Consider the following 21726-nt stretch of genomic DNA (forward strand, 5'->3'; position numbering starts at 1 on the left):
CGTGTGAAGGGAAGAATTTTACAGCAAAAATAAAACTTGGAACAGAGATAGAAAAACTCTAAAAGGAGAAGCATGTCTTCCGGAGTTGGTATTCATTATACACTTAATATTCTTCTGTAAGACCAAACAATGCTTGGCCTTTTTTTGTTTTGTTTTTTTCAAAGCATCATAAATGACATGTTCGGCTCTGCTTTGCTGCGTTTACAGGCTCCGTTCCATCTTGTTACAGAAAACATCTAAAACCATGCAGTATAGAAAAAACATTAACATGTATGAAAAAAGTAACTAATTATAGTAATTATATATCGAACGGGTAATATAAGTATTCCAACGTTATTTACCCCAAATGTCTTTAATTTTGAAGTCGGAGGCATTCCACAGAAAGGCTGTTTTGGCAGCTCTTGGCTGTAAAGCTGTGTCAGTGCTGGTCCATGCCAGCCCCACCCCATTAAGGCCGAACCCTGCACATCATGTGTTTCCACTTTACCGATAGGGTGGAAATGACCTCAACGCAGTAAAAGATGACAGGGGTGCTAGCGCTGTTCACCAGATGTGAGCAAAAAGAGAGAGAAAGAGGAGGAGGAGGAAGGGGAGAGAAAACCATTCGCCTGAAGAATTTACTGCAAACCCCTGAGGAGCTCTGTGATTGAGGGTTCAAGTCAAGCTCCAGAGGTTCCTGGTGTATCTCAGCGGCACTCGGGGAGCACATACCCCTTCTGGCCTGGCCAGACGCAGGACTGCACGCACGGCGCGTATGCATGCGGTCCGTGCACGTGCACGCGCGCACACAGACACACATGCATACATCCCAAAAACTCCACTGTCATTCCACTGCACCTGCTAGCAACACAAAAGCCACTTCCTCCCACTGTGTCCGGCCAAGCCCCTTTATCCCATTTAGTACAGCCTGCACCACAACAAAAGCAGAGAAATTAGGGAGCTGCGTTGATGATAGGGCGACTAATCTCTTTGGAGGGACTCATTATATCAGCAGCCTGTACAGTTCAGCAGCTGAAAGGGGTGAATTAAATATGGACATGCAGAGATGGGCGTCTTTGTGAAGATGAGTGCACCAACAATGCCCTGTTATTACCTCTGGAATAATTCATACATTCCATATGGGACAGATGCCCCGACCAGATCTCTGTGTCCGACTGAACAAATTCAACTGATACAAGGTCACAAGTGAATTGATTTTCTCTGTTTTGTGTTGTGGCCATATTTTCGAGTTCAGAACTGTCATGCGGTCGTCATATTTTTTCCTAAGCCTCTCTTGAGTCAAAGGCGTCATCTGCTCAAAGGTCACATGACATTGAGCTAAAACACATGCACCTGTGCAACAGATTAAGGCTGTTGGCGCCAAAAGGAGAGGTGATTACTCTGAAAAGAAGCTTGACGTTTTTTAAGATGATGTGTGCGCTCGCTCTTCTCTTGACACCGGCCATATACTGCTTAAGACACAAGGCTTATAATAGTCCCCTCATTATAGGATAAAGGGTGGGCCTGCTCTATTTCAGGCCACGGCTGTCTGTGTCTGCGCTCGTCGACTGGCTGGAAATAAAGCCAGACGCTTGTCAACGCCACAAGCGCGGGGAGGCAGGTGGCCCTGCTGGGCAGCCAGCGCAGCACAGCGCAGTGTGGGGGGCAACCCTGCAACTATTAGACACCTGCAAAAAAGGGTGTGTGGGGACGGAGGGGGGTGAGGGGAAGAGGTGTCCTCAGTTTGTACGCCTGTCTTTATAAATGTAGACCCTGCTGTACTGATACAGAGAGAGAGAGCGAGCAGGGTGGGGCAGGTGGTTAACTCTTTAGTGAGATGCGTTTGCAGAGGTACGCTTCACTCTGCTTTTCAATGAGCTAGTAAACAAGACTAACAAGGTCGAACAGGAGGAAAAACAGGTCCACCTGACCAGATGATGCTGTGGCAAAGAGTGACCATGACGGATCCCAGAGTGACTGTAATACTGAATAAATAAGCCCCCCCACCCACCCTTCGCTACAACAGAGTCTGCTAGGACAGCTGTGCTGAATTCATTTGATACGGGTGCCTGCTGACAATGCTGCATTGCTCCATCTCCGCAAGAAAGCATGTCGAGTTGGTCTGAAGAGCACACGGGGGCTTGCAGCTTTTCAACCAACACTGGATGGATTGTTCTGCTGCGCAACCCCAAAGCTCTGACCCCCCTCGTGAAAACCAAGCTAAGAGAAATAAACCTGGTCAGTTCAGGGCTGGACGGTACGTGCAGATTGTCAGAGAAAAAGCACGGCGCTCTTAGATCAGGTTTTTGAGATGCAATGTCCTGGCGGCGCAGCAGATACATGAGATGATAGGCGTCTGTAATAGCACACAGCAAAACAGGAGAGAGCTGAAAATGTGGATCCCACTCATTTGTTCATTTAGCGGGCTCTTGAAATGAGCCAGGAGAAGGAGATAGAGGCTGGTTATGAGGTCATCCTGACAAAGTAGCACTCCCTCTCCATTTCTATCTATCTATCTATCTATCTATCTATCTATCTATCTATCTAAAAAAGAAGACTTAAGATGGACGCAAGTTTTCATCTCTTCAAAACGAGACAAGCAGCCCTCACACCCCTCCAACAGCACAGTGATACATGTGCGGCGTATGTAGGCCAGTCTGAATACAGACTGATACAGCATGTGCTCACTACAGTGGAGGTGGAGATCTAAGTATAATGCAGTGTGAGGGGGAGTGCAGTAGGAGATTTCAGTGGAGGAGAGGAGGAGAGCCTGTGTCTGTGTCTCTGTGTGTGTGTGTGTGCGTGCGTGTGTGTGTCCTACAGGGTCGAGGAGGTGTCAAATGGAGGAGGTGAGCGATGGTGGCGGGGCAGAGGAGGTGTCAGACAAGGAGGTCTCAGTGATGGAGAGGGGAGCTTTATACAGTGCTGACCTGTGGGAGAAGTGTGTGTGATGCAGAGTGGAGGAGGAGGAGGAGGAGGAGGAGGAGGAGGAGAAAGGAAAGCAGCGGCAGTAGGAGGAGGAGGAGGAGGAGGAGGAGAGACTTGTCGAGTCACAGCGTGGAGGTCACAATGAAAGAGGATGGGCAGTGAATGGAGGAGGGTGAGGTCTCTGTACTGTATGAGGTCTATGCACTGTGAGGTCTGTGTGTACATATGTGAGCGAGTGTGTGTGTGTGTGTGTGTGTTCTGGCGCGCTTCTTTGAGCCCACCAGCCAGAGAGCACGAAGTTCTTATTTAGCACAGGAAGAGCAGCTCTGCTTAGCAACCACAGCCGCCCTCCAATCACAAGCCTACGGAGCAGACTCCAACTGAGGACGAGTCCTTTTCTGAGAGCGTGTGAGCCTGACAGAGGCCTCCAAATGTACAAACCTCAACATTACGCACAAACATGCACAAAAACAGGCCTGTAATGCAAACTATTTCGCCGGCGTCGAGCTCTGAGCTTTTTTGTCAGCGGCAGACCAAAACAAAAGTACATTCACGCCCCTGTGTGCCTCCTCTGTTTCGCCGTCTTCTCAACTCAGCAGAGAATTCAAAGTTAATCTAAACCATCCTAATCCTAAAATAAATTATGCATATCCCAAAGAGCAAGGGAGTCGTGTAAATCCCTAAAACATTCATTCTCCTTTTTCCCCGCAGCCACAGACGAGCACTGTACAGCAACTTGGCACCGCACCAGTTGCGAGCGAACCGATAGCGGCCCCGATTGTGATCTGCTAGCCATCAAAACAGGAGGCACGAACAAGATTTGGACCAAATGCTGTCTGAATACTGAGCAGCCTGTTCGGTTTAGCTGCGTGAGCTAATCCTCCTGATAGCTTTGGAGGTGGTCGGTGGGCGGATTGTAGGCGAGAGCAGCATGCCGATTTGTCATATGGCACCAGCAGGGCCTACTTCTGCTCTGGCTGGAGCTCCATTAGCACATCTCCAATGTGGTCTAACAGTTGTGTAGCTTAGAGCTGCAGGTCATTAAAGAGAGACAGAGAAAATTTGAGGCGATAAATGTTGCAATTCTGTGTGTGTCTTTGGCCTCTGAAGTCTCATCAGAAAAGCACTTGGATTGGTATGTGCAATTGCTCTGTTGGTTTCTCCATGTAACATGCAACATACTCTCTGCAGTATATCTAATTCATGCTCTAATTACAAAATTCCAGAGGGACTGGTTGTAAATTGTGAAGATGCTTGGAGTGGGCCAGAGAAGGAGGAGAGAGTCCATGGCTGACATTCAGTCTATGCGAGCTCCTGAAGACGCTGTCCAGAGAAGATGACGGTTTTGATGTGCACTGTGGTCTCTGCATTCCAGGAGTTATGTAGGATTATCAGAGTTTAAACCCCCCCCCCCACATCCCTGACTGCAGCAGATTAGTAGCTCAGCCAGCAGCAGATGCAGACTCCAGGATTTCCTGTCTCTGCACCAGATGGGCCTGACTCTTAATCACGGAGCTGGAAATCAGGAGGTGATCGAGGAGGAATTGATGATGATTGTGGAATAACACTAACCCAATACAGGCATCTGTTCTGCCACTAACGGACTGACTGACTGACTGACTGGCTTGTTGACTGCAGTCGCAGCCAGTGCTCATCTCCTCCCTCATCTCATCATCACTGATCAACACTAATCATCCTCCTCCCTCGCTCCATGAGTTATACAAGAAGTCTTTCACACATTAGCACTGTGCTGTGTCATCGAGGTTCAGAGAGGAATGGAGCAAAACACTGTCCACTCAAAATGATCAGAAATAGAAACGGCCAGTGTCTTATATGGCTGTTATATTCATATAACAGTACATGAGACTATTGTCTTATGTTCTTGGTATTTACTGTACATCTACATTTTAATGGCTGCACACAGTAAAGTCCTAACATTTCTCCAACTCATTTGCGAAATCAGTCAATCCTCTTTTCAATTCCCTCAAAAGTCCTTCCTATATTGACATTTTTATTTTAATATTTTTAATAATATTTTATCTTATCCTTTTCCTTATTTTGTCCTTGCTCTATGATTTATGTTTGAACTCTTCAGCTTTATTTTTACATTTGGCATTTGTAAAGCATTTTTATAAGGGCTAACATAAGTAAACTTAATTATTATCCTTATCTTTTGAGCATAATTTGGGTAGAAGCAACAAACGAATCACTCGTCTTTCTTTATGGAAGAATCTAGTCAACAATAATGTGCTGTATACCTGATCATATATGGTCAGAATCATCATTAATAAGGATATTAATGATATCACAATATGGAATATACACATAGATAAAATAATCAAACAAATATTCAAAGCAATTAACTGTATTCTGCCGTTACGTTTTGCATTGGTCCAAACTCTTCATATGTGTAAAACAATAGCCTCAATAGCTAATTTAGTTTAATTTTAATTAAGCTTGCTTGGAGTCATTAATTTGCGATTATATTATCACTGTACGGCTAAAACGCTAAAAAACAACAAACAATTATATTGAATTATCATCTGGCCCTGTCTCTTATCAGACATGCAGACACCACTGCAGGCTCCAATCTGTCTTTGAGGACATAGCCAGGAAACCAGTGACATGGCAAACTCCCAAGCGTGGATTTCCCACCCTGGGAGAGGCTGGAGGTTACAGACCTGTCCACACAGCACCCAAAGAAACAAGGCACTAACAAAGAGAAATGGCTGCACTTCACAGCTTCTGAAAGCCCGGCCCTTAAACAAAGGAGGCGGCAGGTCTTTAGCACACATCACCCATGACAGAACCCCAGCTGACACCCTTTTAACATGGGGTCACTACAGCCAGAATGGAGGCCACAACCCCTGGGAGCTCCTGACACCTCTTTGCCTGGACACGCCGTCCCTGCTTTGGCCAAAAAAGCTCTGTCCAGCAGTCGCAGCAGAGACGAGGTGATGGTCCTCTATGGAGGAGGAGGAGGGGGCTGCTCAGTGGGGAATTGGGTGCTGGAGGAGGAGGAGGAGGAGGAGGGGGAGCTGGGACTCAGGAGACTGCTCTCAAAACAATGATATTTCCAAGTAAAGGCGAAGCAGGAGAAGGTGAATTAAAGTCAAGCTAGAAACTCCTAGAGACATGAATTGCAGTGCTGCACCCGGAGCAAAGGATTTAAAACTATGCTAAATCTGAACCAAACGAGGCCGACTCTCTCTGTCCGGGTGATATGGGAGGGTTGGGTCTTAGCTGGCTGGGTCAACGCTGGGCAGACAGGCCCCATCAAGAACCAAAGAGATGCACCATGTCAGCTTTCAGGGCTTCCCAGAGGTCAGCAGACAGATGGGAATGGAAATGAGCCGGCAGTGAGCTCATTTTAATCTGGCCCCGCGCAGCTGATCCAGTCATTACACTCGCCTGTTTACATGCAAACACACTTGCGTACTCGCTGTACATAGAGACACCCACATACAAGTGCAGATTCACACACAGCTACCCGACACAGGGAGAGAGGAAGAGATGTATTTTTCATTCAATCATTCATTCATTTTAATAACGCTAATAACCAAAAACACACAACCCTTCATCCTTTGAAACACACTTGATTGGTTTCTTCAGGTTTGAGGCTAATTTCATTGAGTGAGGAGAACAACGGGATGAGAAAAAGCATAAATTGGCCTCAGTTGAATGGCTTTAATATCCATTCCATTAAGGAGGACCTACACTGTTCTCCAGAGCCCCTTTTACTCTCTACTCAGTCAGATGACTGATGGCATTGCCCTCAGTTCTTAGGGATTTTTTTTTTTTTTTACAGTTAATGCTCAGAACTATTTGACTTTGGCTTTAAAAAACAAGTTTTTGCAATTCCAATCCTCTTTCTTGAAGACTTTCATGCTAATCAGCAAGTTAACATTTGAATGATTACACGCAAGGTTCAACACAAAGCAGCGAGGCTTTTAAATTCAAAATTCAGGTCTCCATAAAATTTACATCTTTTGGCAGTGTGTCCTCTGACAACAACAGGATCTTGAATAAACAGCATTAAAATGATGATGTCGGAAATCAAGCTGCAGTTGGGAGTAATGTTTGTTGTCTGTCCACTGTATATCCCTCCGTCCTTTATCAGACAGCCATCTGGCCAGTGGACTGGACACAAGGGCATGTGAATGGATGGTGTGAAAAGAATGGGGGATGGCTGGGTCAGTGTGTTTGGGGAAAGGTCAGAGGTTACGGCCCTTTGACAACACATGTCAAGGCCTGGCTCACACACCCTGCATCTTCTGAATGAGAGAGTCTGCAGCCTCCTCTCGGCAATCTGCCCTCATCTGCACATTAGGCAAAGGGCTAAATGACCAAATGCTGGATTTGATGCAAAACAGACACAATGGTTCACTGCTCTCATTCCCTCCTCTGATCCGGCTTCTGCTTTTGTGAGGAGGCTGCAGCTTTTTCGAAAAATAGACTAGTTATGTTTCACATTCTGCATTCGCAGCTTAGCAGTAACAACTGGAATAAATCGAAATCACACCTAAATATCTCCAGAAAACCCCACTTCAAAACCCGATCCACAATAGAACATATGCTCCATCAACAATAGTCTCCTCAGCATCTTCTTTGGGGCTGCGCTGTATCTGCACCAGCCACCAGGTACAGTAGATGAGGTGGGAGTCTAGACAGATGATACAGGCAGAGGAGGTAACCTTTGAGGCTCTCACTTATTAATAAAACACTCTGACATCAGAGGGAGGCTGAGGCAGACTGATAACATTGAGTTTTTGTTTCATGGGTAAGCTGAGCCAAGCACGGTCTGCGAGCCCCCGTCCGGCCTTTCAGCAGCTTGGCCTGTCAGGCTGATGTATGGGGAGAGCGCTGGTGTGCAGCTCCCCGAGGACCAGGCCTGTCTGCTAACTGGGACACGACTGACAGTGAACCACAGCAAAACACGCACTGCCCCCCCTCACCCCCACCCCTCCGCCCACACTCCCTCCTGTGATGCTCAGGCCATGTGTATATCACACGTACTGAAAGACTGTCAGCACAGGACTCACCATTTTGAGAAAATATATAACTCACAGGTGATACATCAAGACCTGCTGACTGCAGTTAGGATGAAATTAGCCACAGGTGCAAGGGGGGAGGTTTTTCTCTTTGGACGGACAGATATTTCTGGACAGTGCAAAGATTTTGTTAGGAGTCTGTGTCCAATTCTTGAGGAAACAGGATATAAATCAGCCGTGGACGCTGCTTTCAAGTGCTTGGCGTTAATATTTCTTAACTGAAAACAAGGACACAGAAGATGAAATCCACACAACCTCATCTCTTCTCACACTGACAACCTTCCTCTTGTTCTTTTTTCAGACATGTTTCTATAAGCCAGCAACGTTTTGAGGATTTTTTTTTTTTTTTTTTTTTTGAAGAGAGTACTGAGGTTTCCCTGTGAGACATCTCCTGGCTCCTGTTCATGCTGGAGCAGCACCATGGTGATGCATACAGAGAGATGTCCACTCATTAGCAGAGTCCCACACAACAGCTGCTCTGTGACGAAGGAACAGCCACCTCGTCTCCTGGCCCTTTGTCCATACTAAACATCTCTGACCCACGCAAAGAGCCTGGAAGGCAAGACACACACACACACACACACACACACACACACACCGCGTATCTTATCCTGTCCTGACCAGCCACAACCCCTCCTCACACACACACACACATTTCCATATCCCAAACCTCATTAAACTCTTATCCCCTTCCCCACCTCGTGGCACCATAATGGGCTCCCCTGCCCCCTCCTCTCACCTCTCAGTCTAATGAAATATATCATCGGGACTCCATTTATCATAATGCAGATGCCCTTGGGTAACCCTGGGGGAGGTGGAGGGGGTAGTTTTAGAGGATGGGAGGGATGCTCAGGGGTGTTAGCTGAGGGTTGGAGGCTTCCCTGTCACCTTTTACAGACCTATATGAGGTGAGTGTGTATTTATACGAGGTGTTTCACAGCGCAGGAGCAGAGGGGACAGACACTGAAAGATGTGATGTGACATGTGATTTGCATTATAACTCTGTTGGGGGCGCCTAATAAGACTGGCAACACTTGGAAAAGATACAAACCATCAATCAAGAGTAGACACAGACAGGCCTAATGAGAAGGAAGCCTCCTCCAGATTAATGTTAATTAATGCAGATGCTGTCGTAAGGCCTGAGGCTGCTGAAATATGCACACATACAAGCAAAAACAAAATCGCATTCCACAAAGACAATGAGTGATGGTTAATAACAAGGTGAGACAGAACAGACTTACTCTGCAAGATTTACTGGACAGCTTTCCAGTCAGATCATATTTTCCTTTTAACTCTTTAAGCAGCTGCTCCAGATGACTCTTCTCCTCTTTTCCGGTGTAGTCCGGGTCTAAGAGCACATAGGCCCGCCAGTTGGCGGAGTCGAACCCCCAGTGGACTGTCCGGTTCTCGAGTCTCTTGTGACTGTGAACCACAAACTTGTGAGGTTGGAACATGAGTCTGCAGTCCATGCACTGGATGCAGGCGGCGCTCGGGCCGGTGTACAGTTCCGGGACAAACAAGCCTTTACACCGGCCGAAACATTCGTGGTAGACTTTGAAGCTCTTCTCGGTTCGCTCCAACTCCAGGGAGCCCAACTCCTTGTTGCAGTGAGGGGGGTATGTACCGCCGTAGATGAGAGCGTTGCAGAGGCGCTCAGCATCCGTCTGAGTGATCAGCCCGCAGGACGGGGCCGAGAAGGGCAGGATCCCCACCACTTTGAGGATCTCCAGCTGGTCCGCCGTGCACCTGGAGCAGTAGATGTGCAGGTCGTCGCACACCGAGTTGATCTGCTGGAGGGAGAAATCTCTCAGGACGCTGTTGAGGATCTGCGGCAGGCACAGTCGCTTCTCGCCGCCGACCACGAAGCAGGAGATGGGCTCCCGCTCCAGGACCGTTTCGCACCTCTCCGTGGAGCGGTCGGACGGGATGAAGAGTGGACCGGACATCACCGGGGGCGTCTGTGCCGGCAGGGTGAGCATCATCTCTGCGGATTTTCCATCTTTGCCGAAGAGTGAGTCCTGGTGCCACCGAGCGGAAAACGCCGCCGGTCCACCGAGCGAGCGCATGGAACTCAGATGAAACTGCTTCAGAGTTTGCTGAAGTCCGGGATGGGGCTGAAAGCTCGTACCCTCCATGTTGTAGCCGATTAGAAAAGGGAGTTCGAAACTCAAAATGAAAGCTGAAATTGACTTATCGGATCGGGCGTCCTCAGCATCCGGCTACACGCTCAATAACGCGCATTTCCATGTCACCGGAGAAGCTTCCCAGCGCGTCCATTCAGAAAACTGAAGGCTGCTGAATTCATAGGGGCAGTTCCTGTAAGCAGACGCAATTAAAGTCGACAACTCCGAGACTCAAAACTCGTATTATCCAACGCACAATCACCGGTTACTATGTTTCTATGCGCTCCTGCGGTTTTACGCACTCCAAATGTGCGCCCGAAATATGCCTCGTCTGCTCAGTCTGGCGTACTCTCTGTCTGTCTCCCCTCTCACTCAATGTGTGAGTCTCTCTCGCTCTCGCTCTCTCCCTCCCTCTCTCTCTCTCCCTCTCTCTCTCTCGCCCTCTCTGTTTGTTTGTGTCTGGTTCAGTCATTGAATCCCAGCCAGGAATGTGACTGACTCCCCGGGCTGGCTCTTCCCTCAGCCAACTGTTCCTCCCTCTGCTACATGGCAGCTGCACATAGAAAAAAAAGAAAGAGGGGGGGAGGAAAAAAATCCCTCTGAACTGAGGCGAGGGTGGAGCTTAGGAAAATATAGTTGATGCTGGAAATATATAAATAAACTTTGCTACTTCAAATGTTTAAGCCTCGCAGATCAGCAGTTTTAACTTCCAGCAGCAAAAAGTTTTTCTTAAACGCGTAGATTTAACATTAGAGCATCTAGAATATTCTGTATGTGTTTTCTTCTGAAGGTCAACCTGATACAGTTGAATCACACAGTAATGGAAAGTAATGATTAATGTACACAGCGTCCAGTCGTGGAAAGCAGCTAAGTAGCTTCCATTTACCCAACTACGCTACTTTAAATACATATTTGAGCTTCTCCGCTTTTACTCAGTTACAGCTTCACTTTACAAATGAACAGTTTACCTACAAAACAAACACAGTTTATGATGCCATGTTGTAGATTAAACCACCCAACGGTGTGTAAAATAGTTAGGGAGCACAGGGATGCATCAACATTGATTGTCTAATACTATAATAATAGTATATCACTCACAGGGGAATTTGTCCGCATTGATACTTTAAGTTCATTCAGTGCAGGACTTTTACATGTAAACTACTTAAACCAGTACTTAAGTAAAGGATTTAATATTTCCCCCATCAATTAAATCAAGGTTTGTGCTACAACCTTAATAAGCAGCTATACATTAATCAAAATCATTTTTTACTTCTACTTCCATATGTGGATGAAAACTGACCCATATGTATATGGAAATTTTAATTAGTTATGTCTGTTAGAGAGGCTATATCATATCAACCCTGCAGCACACTCAGATGTTATTAGCATCAGCACATGGCAAGTTCAGACTTGACACATTACGTACACAAAGTATATTTTTCTCACCAAACTGAAAGCAGTTGAAACTTGGTGTGTACAGTAAATGCTCAGTGTGCTAAGCTGCTATGATCACAGCCAGAAACAGTTTCAAATGCATGCAGTCATATGATGTATATTATTCATAACTGTGCCTTCAAATGTGTTTAAAATCACAAATAAGCATCAATATAACCATAACATTCAATAATTAAAAGAATCATTTTGAGCAAAATTATGAAGACAGTGTAGATTATTAATAAAAAATGCATTTTTACTCATTTATGGACGAGGTTCTGGTGAAATATGCATCTAAGGCTTAAATGACACTGTTAAAAACTTCCATGCTGATATTACAGTATGTACAAATCAACATCAAGCTGCAGTGGGAAGATGTAATTCAGCAAGAGACCAAGAAATATTCTTCACATTCATAACACCTCCTCTCACTCATACGTTTACTTTGCATTATTTTCTTGCTCCTTTTCATTCTCGGCAAAGAACCTGTTCAGGTTAGATACAAAAACACTGGAGAAAAGACGAATGAACACCCCTCACCTCACCTCAGTCTAGTACCCTTTTCAACCACTGGGGGTCGCTAAATATCAAAAAATGAGCGTTGAGACATGAAAACTGATGCAAAGGTAGAAAGTCAAATTGGGACTAAACTATTTAAATATCTGGAGAGTTTGTCATGGTGACACAATGTAGAAAAAGAACAAAGTAAACACCTACAGTTAGATTTTATTAACTGAGAGAACAAAGACAATATTAATCTCTTAAAAATAAATACAGCTCTATTTAACTGAAATAAAAATAATCAGAAAATGCAGCAACAGCTTATTTGTGTGGTATCGATGGCAGTTTAATTTCTACTGAGTAGATCTACTTTTTTTTTCAGTTTTTTTTACTGATGTTGGCTTCGATGATGACTGAGTGATTAAAGGTCTATTTTCATTGACAACAAAAATATTAAATCTGGACATGATCCTAAATGAAATAGAAAAAAAAACATTTATTCATCAGTTGTTTTTACAAATATTACACCACAGTTAAAGAGATTTCAACATTTAAACACTTATAAAAGTCCTATGAAACAATGTATGTGTCCTTACCAATATCACATCTCATACTAGATTATTCAGTAGTTTACTTCTGGTTTTACTGTTTCATTAATGTTTTTCTTATTTATCTGTATCAAAAAGGTCATTTGAGTTGGTTTCTTTCAGGCAAGGTGTTTAAAAACAACTTAGAAAAACATTCAGAAACAAACTGTTGAGTCACAAGTTCCTGGCCTCAGTGCATTTTCTTCAGTTATAAATCACAACAAGGTGCATCTTATACCAAACTTGTTACCACTGAAAAACCTCCAAGGCAATTAGCTTCCCTTTTCCCCCTTTGAATCACAAGATAAGATTTCAAATTTTCCACAGTCCACAACTAATCAGACACAAAATATAACAACAATAATAATTCCTGGTGAGGTGAAAAACATATTAAATAAAACTGTAAGGTTCTCCTATGTCTGACATTAGTTAAAAAAAATCTCATCTCTGAAAGCAGATCTTTTCACACAGACCTGATAATGTCTTATGACAGAATAAATATGCCAATCACGACCTTCACTGATAAAGAGAGATTCACTTGTAATATTCTCATCTCAGGAAAGCGTCTACACAGGCTCCATCACACTGCTCCCAGCCACACTTAACCTATTTAATAGTAACCTTGAAAATGGGTCTTATGGACTAATGGATCTTATCATTAGTCCATTTAACGTAGAGATATTTTTACTCATCAGGAGCAGGCAATAAGGGACAGCTCCTACTGTAATTCAGGCATCTTATTTTCATACTGAGGTGGAGGAGTGATGGGTTCGATGTTGACTGGATTCTGTGTGGGGGTGCGGATTTGGAGACGGATGTCCTTCAGGTGCAGTTTGTCCGACTTGATCCTCCTCACCCGCAGAGGCCGCAGTAAACGGCTGGCACGGCTGCTGCTGCGGGAGGGCAGGCTGGGGTTTGACTTGAGGCCCGGGTGGTTGGCCGGAGGCTCGGCAGCAGGTTGGGCGGCGGCCGCTGCGGGATCATTGAGAGGGGTGTCCTCGGTGGGATTGTTCGTGGGCTCTGCTCCCTCGTTTTCCACAGCTGCTATGATGTCCTCGTAGGACGGCAGCTGGGAGGTGCTCTGGCGAAGGTTGCTCTGACGGACGGGGTAGTTGCCGCTGCCAACGACCTCCTCGTAGCTCGGCACGTTGTACGCAGCTGGATCAGCAGCTCTGGAAAAGAATGCAAGAGGTGACATTCGGTTAAAAAGCATATGTGGGATTTTATCCAAACAACTTTCTGACCCTGGATTTACAACTACATGTTAGTGAATATATGAACTATTTTACCAAAATGTGCCCAAGTAAGTAAAAAGTAATGTTCAAATCCTGAACAAAGTTTAGGATTTTAAATATTGCAGTGTGAAATGCTTCAGTAGTAAATTTGTGTATCATAGATTTCCAAATGTTCCAAATCTGAGCGTTACCAGAACTTCTAAGAACTTCTAAGAAAAAAATCAAAGTATAAAACTTAAGCAAAATCATCAGTCACTCACGGCTCTTGCTGCTCCCCAGGTATATGGTCCATGAGGGGGCCTCCTACCGGCGCTGGCTGGTTACGTCTGCTTTGTGCTCTCTTCTTGCTCCTCACACCGAGGCAAATGGACAAGAGCAGCATGGCTGCTCCAACTCCAACCAGCGCCATGGCCACTGATGAAGACTTTGTGTTGTCTGAGGCCTCGTCATGACCTCCAGGCCCTGAGGTGGAGTTGCCTGATGCTGTGGCCGAACCGCCTGGGGCCTCTCCATCCATGGGTATCACAGTCCACACAATCATGACAATGCCCAGCGCGATGAGACCGACTCCCAGGGCGCACAGGGCGTAATGGGCGCCTGAGCCGCTGCCCTCTGAGCTGGACGACCTGTTGGGACGGCTGTTGGCGCCACATATACCTCGACTGGAGCACATCCTGACGGACAAACTGCAACAGAGATGACCATCAATGAAGTGATGAGAGACCAGAGATAAGGAACCACAAACAAATTCTAACTGGATTCTAACTTGTTAGCAGTGTTGGTTTTGTTTAGTACACTTGCTTACAACAATACCAGCTAAAGCTTCAAGTTTAGGCAAGCACATAAGAAGATTCATCTTTACATGGTTAATATACCATCGATCACATATGACCATTACACTCCTCTCTAACACTACAGACAATTCAAGCCCAAAGCCACGACCACTGAGCTACCACCACCACCATAAAAATCAGCACATAATTTCTGTGACTGCTACATTTTGAGTGATAGGGGCGCAGCAGCGTGGTGGGAAAACAGGTTGTGTGGTGGTTGGTCCACACATGTCTTAACACGACAAACATGAGCTTGAAAGACAGTATCACTGAGAGGAATGACTCACACTTGAAGAATGGAGTGACACAAAATGGTCATGGTCATGGTGATGGTATTTAGTAACCTAACTATAATTCATGCAATTACTCAACATTAATTTTGATACAGTGCGACACAATGAAAGAACAGACATAGGGGTAACAGACATGACCCTGCAGGACTTCTGTGAAGCTTGTGAGCTGTGCTTCTCAGTGTTCATGTTATTTTGTCCCTGTAAATGTTAAACCTGTAACAGCTGATTTTCTTTGGCCACTTAAGGGCAGCAGAAACAAGTTATAAACTCAACACAGATATAGTTATCAGCCTTTTATCTGTTGAACTTGTTCTTTAGGAATCCAACAACTACAAAGCAACATTATCATTTATTAGAAGTCATGTTTCCAGCCATGAATGCGTCTCTTTTAGTTCTATTTTTGGTCTTCACCAACTCCTGAGGGAAATATTTGGCTCTTTAGCACTAACTTTGTCTGTCTTCTGATTGGTGCTGGACAGGTAGAGTATAGAAAACAATATTATAAGAGCAGTGAGAGTGAAGTTAAACAGCTAAACAATGACTTCTCTAATTCTCTGTAGGTTCATGACTACAACCGATGCCTTTAACACTGTCACATTGTTGTTTGATACGTTGTTGTTGTAAAAATATCCATGATAGCTGCTTTAAATACAAACTAAACACCAAACTAGGGTTATTCATACAATAAAAAAGTGCTTCTCACCCCTCACCCTCACAAAGCAATGTCAACTTGTGTCATATCCACAATCTGTGAGTAGTTAACCACAGAGTGACTTTTCCTTCCTAGATTGTTTAATTAGGATAATTGTTACAAGAAAAAAGGCTCAATTATACAACAGGCTGAAAAAATGAACATAATTTAGTGTCACATAAATAATTTTTTTCTTCTTTCCTATGATGATTGTTGGCCACGACCTCCCAGATGGGAACCACCGCTATGAAACAAACAGCCTCATCGGAAATGTGCTCTACTGAGGTGACTCATGTTCAGACTGTTCCACGAACTCGAGCCAAAGTTAAGTGTTTGGAAACACGTTCACATCCTACATGACATCCTATAGGAAGTATCCATTCAAAAAAGAAAGAGAGGAGATTGCAGCCATTAAAGCTCCACATCTGGTCTCCACCTGGTCAGCAGGAATGTTTAGGTTGTACTGTGAAGTTCATAAAATGGTCCATTGGTACTAAAGGTGGTGGTGTGAGGAAAATGTTCTACATACTACCACTGTAGTCCACATATTAATATGCATATAAGCATAACAATACTCAAATATTTATGGCCACAGACTCTACTCTCTATTTTCCTTAACTATACACAGTGCACTGAGCTGCTCTCTAAACAATATGATTTGTGGTTACAATTTCTTAGATGCTGGGGCTGCTCTGTTTTGTATGAATCACTGCATCACTGACTATTTAATATTAAAATATTAAAAGGTGTTTATTACTCAAATGGTCTGTAAACAAATGGAAACTTTATAACTTTATATTATCTATTAAATTCCGTATTTATCCCAGTGTGCTAACACTTTATTCACCCTGAAAATCCTATGTCACTGCAAAGCAGGAAAAGATGAGGAAAGACGAAGATGCCAGGATATCAGACATCAGATATCTGGCCAGCTGAAAGTAACTGACTGTGACTGTAGTTTTGCTCATGCTTGGTTCACGTTGCAGATTATGTAGCTCAGATATGCACAGACATGGAACAGATGAATCAAATGGTCAAGTCATTTTTGTCAGTTTCCTCTTTTCAGGGCAGGGCAGAATACTTCAGGGCAAATATTTGAGGTGACATGGATGATAAATGACTTCACCTTTGTTTACGACGACACAGAGCATTAGCTTAAAATGCAGGAAATTCGCAATTTAAACAAAATGCTAACTTGTTAGTTGAGTCCTTTTGTACCTCAGGTCTAAAGCATTTCAGAAATCTATCATATCAGTGCAGCCTCTATTAACACTTCAGAAATTTTGCACAAGGTCGAGCAAGCAAGCATCCATCCAGCATTACCTCCCCATCACCTGCTGCTCTGTTCAGTGACACAGAGGAACAGTCCTCTCACATTAACTTATGCACTTTTCAATCATGATTTAAAGGACCAAGTATTTCAAGCATGTTGAGCAGTGTACATAAATGCCAATTAATTAGTCCAACCCTTCATGTCTGACACAGGAATGATGGGATAGGCAGGGAGGACTGAGTTATGTTAATGCAAGGGTCCTGAATGCTGGGTATGCATGACTCAGAGAGGCTTGAACTGCTGCTAATGATGGGGAAAATAACTGATCTTTGGTCAACTGGAAGATGTTATTGATACACTGGCATCAGTAGTGTATTTTGTTGTTATACTGGAGCAGATGTTTCCTTCTTTTCCCACAGATATTTAACTCAGTTCAGCTTTGACATTGAAATGGCTGCAGACACTGTGTCTGTGTTAAAAAGGATAAGACGCAGCAATCTGGAAAACACTATTTGATCTGAGCTGTCAGTAAAAAGTATTGATAGGACTTCAGTTAATTGAGTCAATAGAGAGGTGATGGACAATAATTTTATAAATATTAGTCTATTGACTTTCAGTGGAATCATATTGTGATCATCACAATATATCATGTATCTTCACTGTCACCATGTAAAACAACAAAACAGCAAAGCATCTCCCTGACCCGCATAGTGCAGATTATAAGACAAAAGCAATAATTAAAAAATAGTACAAAATAGGCACATTGTATGTGAAAACTAAAAAAGTAAGTCTGTGAACTTTTTGAGTTTGACAGGTTATTGTTGACTTTGGAAGAGGCAGATGACAAAACAATCTCAGCTCTACAGGTGCTCCAAAGTTTCCACATCAACAATTCTGTGACATCTGAGCGAATGTAATCTGCTGATCAGGACCGTGTGATATGAGCGAAAGCTTCGGAGCGAGCAGGTACTGTAAGCTGAGATCATTTTATTAGTCTGATGTATAACAGGAGAGCGCGGTTCACTGTATTTTACATCAGATTGATTCCTGATGTCATTTTACATCAGCTTTTCACATAATCATGTATTGACGTTGGAAAATATTCATATTGATGTCATGATATTGATTTCAGTCATACTAGTACACACACTCCGTGAGGGTCAAAAAGCATGAGACTCTTTGCACTTTGGTAAAGGGATGTATTGATCAAGTATGCTGGATCAGTATTGCTGCCAATACTGTCTTTATCAGCTCTGACGTGACTGCACCACAGTAAATACTGTTTTTATGTCAATATCATTATAAATTTCAGTGTTTTGCTATCAGTTACATTCATTCAGTCACAGCGAGCCTTATACTTAGTTTTCCTTGGCCTCATGTTACCTTGACTAAAAGACAGAACTGGTGTTTGACTGGTATTGGCAGATGTTGGTATCAGTAAGAGGAAAGAAAAAGCTGAACTGGTGCATCCCTGATTTAAATCTGAGTAAACAAATGTACTGGACAACAATCTTCATGTACTGATGTGTCAAAATACAAGCAGCAGTATATCAGTTATTATTTGAACTGGTTCTGGTCTCGAGATAAACTTGATTTGCTCTTGACTTGCTCCAGTTTGGTGCATCCATGGTTTGATCTCAGGTGTTTGTAAATCTATAAAACTGACAGGAATTTGCTGAATGAATATACAGCGGTATACAGTTAATTCTGTGTTTAGCAACATATGTCCTGTGGATGACTTGTAATGTACAGTGTCACATATTGCAGGACCACATGCACTGCATTATCATCATCATCATTCAATCATCAACAAAAACAACATGACACCGTATGTTGAACTTTTGCGTCTCTTTTACTCCCTATACATTTACACATATATGTTGAATCTTGTGTAGTTTTTGTTGCATGCCTGCTGGACAGCATGTATGGGTGTGTCCTGTTCAACATCAGTGCATTTCACGCATTATAAACAGTCTGTGCTGTAAAGAACACAGGCCTCAGTGCTATTTTTATTGGGCTACTAAATTAGTTACATCAGCAGCTCAACCAGTGACACATTAGTGTGCAGTAAAGTGGTTAAAAATGGTGCAAGTGTCCCTGTCCTTCAGTCGGTCTGCAGCCAGCGCTTTCATTGTTTGTGAAGTAGGAAGGGACCTCTGAAGGAGGACCTGTCCCTCCACAGGACCGACACTGTGAACTCAACTTATGCGGACACTGCTCTGATTTAACACCTGAGACAGAAAAGATCACAACCCAAACACAACATCGGGTTAAACCGATAATGGTCTTGCTCAAGATCTGTCGCGGTGAAGGTGATCTGGAGGAGGCCTTACCTTTTCACTGCTCAGTATCCAAGGACTTCCCTCTTCATCGGTGAGTTACCTGAGTCACGCAGGTGTTTTCAGGAAGATCAGACACAGAGTTGAAAGAGGAATAAAACATAGACGCGACAGCTGACGGCCTTATCAGATTTTTTTCTTTTAAAATAACAGAGCGGATTTATTCATACAATATTTTCCGCTACAGATAACAATACTATAGTTGACAGGAACTTCGTTCAAATTCCAGCCGTGGCGAACCCTCCCCTCCCCTGGCTGTAAAGTGTGTCTGTGACCTGTTTTCCTCTTGGTCCTAGCGCTGATCAGTTAAACTTCCTCTGGGGACACATTAATGGGACAGATACAGACGGAAACTGATAAATATAAATAAATTTAAGAAAACCTGCACAGCTGTTCTGTACTTTAAAAAAAAAAAAAAGACTGCTCCCCTGTTGTTGTTCTAAACATTTCAGGCCAGAAAAGCATGAAGAAGAAAATTTAAAGTATAAAAACATCCAGGACGGTGTGTTCAGGTGCAACACCTCTGGGGGGATCACTTTTTAATTTTTTAATTAAAAAAAGTGAAATGTGAAGGATTAAAAATCTGACCAATGAGGACATTACTTCCTCTACAATAACAAACTCCAAAACTAAACTGATAAACAGCTTCTATCCGGAAATGAAAACTATAGTGGTGCACAGATGTAAAACGTGAGCTGTCAGAGAGAGGAGATCAAATAACTTAGATCAATTTTGGAAGATATAACCACAGGAAATAATTGATCTGAGTCGGAACAGAGTCAGCTGACCAACAGGCGTTTTTTTCTGCCGTTGTTGGCTTGCGTGTGTCGTCATCGGTCGTGACCTTTGGGGAGGAGCGTAGAGAGGCGGAAGTTGGAAAACTGAATCGTTGCTTCGGTTTGTCAGTACTATGAGAAAAGTTAATTACCAAATAAAAGTTGGTTACCGCAAAGCCCGGATGGAGCTGCTTTTTGTCGAACACGAGTGAGGCTGGACGTTGAATACACCTGCGGTAAGGTAAGGCTACGGAGCGAACTAGCTAGCGGCTAGCGTTAGCATTTGTGTTAGCGGCGAGTGTTAGCATTAGCCCTCTCTTTAAATTAAAAATTTTGACCTTATTTCCATTTCGGTCGTTTATATCGCGTGGGTAAGAGTGTGTTTGTGTTTCCGTGACTGAGGCGCCCCTGACATGACATGGGTACCCCTAACATGTTCTTAAGTTAAAAAAAAAAAACCAACAAATGCCAAAATTTCTGTATTGGATTGTTATCGTTAACGATCAGTCACAATGGGATTGAAAAATGTCTTAACTTGCGTTTGTTTGTACATGATCAGACATTCTTGACTAGTATGTGCTAGACATACTAGACTACACCATATAAAACAATATTGTTGAATGTTCTGTTTCAGCTGTAATGTTGAATATTTCTCTATGGTTTCATGGTTAAACTGATGAGGAATAGGTAGTAGTGAATCAATCATTTTCCTTTGTATGTTTCTCTTTGATTTCCTCCAGGTGTCATCAATTCGCCCATTAATTAAGATATAATAGTCAAAATAATCTGTTAATGGATGTAATTTGCAACAGTAAACTTTTTTAGAAGTAATTTGTAATAAGGAAAGTATTATGTAATGGGAAAAGTAATCTAATATTAGAGGTAACAGTAAAAGAAATCTGTAATATAAAGGCAATGCAGAAGTAATGGTAATTCAAAATATAGGTAAAAATGTCATGTTATAGTAAGACATCAAAGATGTCACAGTATAGCATGTGGTCAAAAATGTCAAAAAACACCACAGTATAGTAAAACATCAAAAATGTCAAAAAATGTCTTATTATAGTAAGGCGTAAATATGTCAGTGTAGCAAGATCTAAAAATGTGATAGAATATTAAGCTGTAAAAATGTCATAGTATAGTTCGGCATAGCAAATAAACTGTTGATGAGAAATAGGTAGTAGAATATTTATAATTTTCCTTTGTATGTTTCTCTTTGATTCCCTCCAGGTGTCACCACCTCGCCCATGACATCGTACACAATCGCAGAGACATGGTCCATGATCGGAGAGACATTGTTGAGGATGAGGGAGACATCGTCCATGATCAGAGATATTGTCCATGATCGCAGAGACCTTGTCAAAGATGAGAGAGACGTTGTCCTTGATCAGAGACATTGTCCCATGCTTCGTAGAGACCTTGCGATAGAATCGGCGGAGACGGGGGTCACCGATTTGAAGGCATTGCCCGCGATCATGGAGACATTGCTGATGATCACAGAGACACCATCTATGATCTCAGAGACATCGGTCCACGGTCACAAAGACATTGTCTATGATCACAGAGACTTTGTCAATAATCTCAGAGACATTGTCCACGATCACAGAGACATGGTCCACGATCACAGAGTCTTTGTACAATGAAGAAGTTCTATGAGACCATACCAATTTCAGATACAAGGTA

At 43.4% G+C, this 21726-nt stretch overlaps 2 protein-coding genes across 2 annotated transcripts in view; both read right to left on the bottom strand.

Moving 5' to 3' along the window:
• skib (v-ski avian sarcoma viral oncogene homolog b) overlaps window positions 1-10524 on the bottom strand; it is a 32234-nt gene extending 21710 nt beyond the window's left edge. Inside the window, exon 1 of the mRNA XM_018699626.2 lies at window positions 9200-10524. Coding sequence (XP_018555142.1) covers window positions 9200-10093 — 894 coding nt within the window. The 5' untranslated portion in view covers window positions 10094-10524. The remainder of the gene's footprint in view (window positions 1-9199) is intronic.
• Window positions 10525-12221: 1697 nt separating this feature from the next.
• On the bottom strand, window positions 12222-19561 carry LOC108899118 (transmembrane protein 51). The gene is made up of 3 exons (XM_018699389.2): window positions 19262-19561; window positions 14099-14524; window positions 12222-13775 (listed from the first exon to the last, which is right to left on the bottom strand). Exons 2-3 carry the CDS (start codon window positions 14509-14511, stop codon window positions 13322-13324), a joined length of 867 nt encoding a protein of 288 aa, XP_018554905.1. The 5' UTR covers window positions 14512-14524; window positions 19262-19561; the 3' UTR covers window positions 12222-13321.
• Between the last annotated feature and the right edge of the window lie 2165 nt (window positions 19562-21726).

Source organism: Lates calcarifer, linkage group LG8, assembly GCF_001640805.2.
Source record: "Lates calcarifer isolate ASB-BC8 linkage group LG8, TLL_Latcal_v3, whole genome shotgun sequence".
Lineage (NCBI taxonomy): Eukaryota > Metazoa > Chordata > Actinopteri > Centropomidae > Lates > Lates calcarifer.